General features: G+C 49.1%; 2 protein-coding genes across 2 annotated transcripts; both read right to left on the reverse strand.

Annotated features, from left to right (window-relative positions):
• Positions 1–125: 125 nt before the first annotated feature.
• Pmar_PMAR008060 (interferon-induced guanylate-binding protein, putative) lies at positions 126–591 on the reverse strand (the record flags this gene model as incomplete). Its single annotated transcript, XM_002776209.1, has 3 exons — positions 126–234; positions 280–395; positions 450–591. Coding segments are annotated over 3 exons (367 nt in total), but the record flags the coding sequence as incomplete, so codon positions are not given.
• An 18-nt stretch (positions 592–609) lies between these two features.
• Positions 610–763, reverse strand: Pmar_PMAR008061 (hypothetical protein; the record flags this gene model as incomplete). The annotated part of the gene is made up of 1 exon (XM_002776210.1): positions 610–763. A coding segment is annotated over one exon (154 nt), but the record flags the coding sequence as incomplete, so codon positions are not given.
• Positions 764–2,053: the final 1,290 nt, after the last annotated feature.

A 2,053-nucleotide genomic window follows, 5' to 3' on the forward strand; every position in this document is an offset into this window, starting at 1 on the left:
ACCCCTTCCTCCTCTGCTGCTGCTACCGACGGCGCCAAAGAACGCACTCGGAAGAGTTGAGCTCGACGAGCCAACATTTCTACAATGATGATAACTTTACTGGAAACGTTTCTATCTTGGCCTACCTAGAAGATTCACCGCTTGTTGATCGATGACCTTAACCGTGTTGTAGACTAGGTGACTGCCTAGGAGGGTGGCGACTGTGAAAATCTTAGCATCGTAGGTCTCAGTGACCTACGCACAGACATCCATCCTCAAAAGGGGTCCATGAATCGGCACTACCTGAGGTCCGAAGAACCCTTCAGAATCCATAAGCCATATCTCCGATCCATCCGGTGCACTGAGGTCGGTACGGCACATCCAAATTCCTAGGGTCTGCGGGGAGGTCTTAGGACCTGATCAAGGACCAGGGACTAACGAGAGGGTTCATAGGGATCGTATAGAATTACCAACGGAGAACGTGGACGGCTTCTGGAGGAGGGAATTCAAGAGAAAGCTCTTGCCAGAATGGTAGGGGCCAACGACCGATATCACGGAAATAGGACGACGTTGTGATGCGGATCGTAGGAGGTTAATCGACTCAGGAACAACCTATGAGAGTGAGACCACCTCGTGAGTGTGGCAGGAGGTCGCCTCCTACTTGCAGGTTATTGTGGTCCTTAGAAGGCTTTACCACTTGAACAGGAACAAAGAAAGGGAATTTGTCCGACTTGGGCTCCCCACGTGTATCTTGCCTCTCGGCAACGCCGCTGGTGATACTCACCTAAGACATGAGTAATTTCTTTCTAGATCGGCCGAGCAACTTCGACAACGTCATCACCGAATCACTTCACAGATTCGATACACCCGACAGTTCACTCAACTCTAGTACAAGAACCTTGATATGCAAAGAAAATCGGACTCATCACAATCCAAATTCCTGGAGGACAAGTATGTGCCATCGTACACACTTCCCAGCCTACTACCAACGACACGACCAGTAACAGCCGAAGCAACTTCCAATGACTCATAGGGAAACAACAGGTAACTCCTGACAAGATAGTCTATACCACACCGTCGTGTACACGATGATGGGAGTCTGTCCATATGCTACACGAATGCTTCACGTCTAAAGACTCAACACACAATTATTCCGCTTGAGACTTGAACGTTTTCTAAAGGGAACTGTCGCCAGGCATTACAAACCTTCGGCTTGCCGAACGGTGAGAGTGCGTCGCTCCGTCCTCATCATAAGAAACAGTTTATAAAAGGAGGATAACCCTTTATCCCAAGTTAAATTCCGGAAACGATACACACGTCGTTCCGCTGGCAAAGCAAAAAAAGGGACAGTCGATAGTATCGAATATCGACTCGGTACACAGCGCACGCGTGCAACATTGCACCACATATGCACGCATTAAGAATAGCTTGCAGATCAGAGTGCCGCGTAGATAGTGCTGTTATTTTGCTCAACCCATCTCTCCCACACCGAGTACAAGAGCCGGCTTGCTTGAAGACCACATCTTTCCCATCTTTGACGTCGACGCGACATCCTAGTGGTATCACGGATACCAAGCAGCATTAATCTTGCGAGTGCAGCCTTCAAGCCCGACTCTTCATGGACACGCCTAGCTTGTCTCCAGACCCACGTGTTTCGAGTGTGGTAATTTAACGAGTTAACACAAGTTAAATACCGATACGTATGATCGCGTCGCTTCGCTAGCAATTCCCACTGCAAAGATGAAACCGCGAAGCGAGCGGATCTTCCCCTCGATCCGTTTATCATGGACACGAGATTGAAACTCTTCTCATCACAAGTTATACAAGGTGGCTTTAAACTCAGAATCGTCGGCAGTCGCCTCCATTCTCCGGCTCGCCTTAGAACTTTCCTTATATCATAGCGCGGTAACCGGCAGAAGGACTTACCCCTTTCATAACCTAATCTCAACAGTCCCATTTGCAAGCATCGCAAAGGGTGTAGACACGCACCGTCGGCACACTCCCTGAGGGTCACTCAGACTCTGTGTCTCTCTCTTTGGTAATTCTAGAGTCGATTCGTACCGAACAACCGTGC

The sequence above is a fragment of the Perkinsus marinus genome (genome assembly GCF_000006405.1).
Source record: "Perkinsus marinus ATCC 50983 genomic scaffold scf_1104296953858, whole genome shotgun sequence".
In the NCBI taxonomy this organism is placed as follows: Eukaryota; Perkinsozoa; order Perkinsida; family Perkinsidae; genus Perkinsus; species Perkinsus marinus.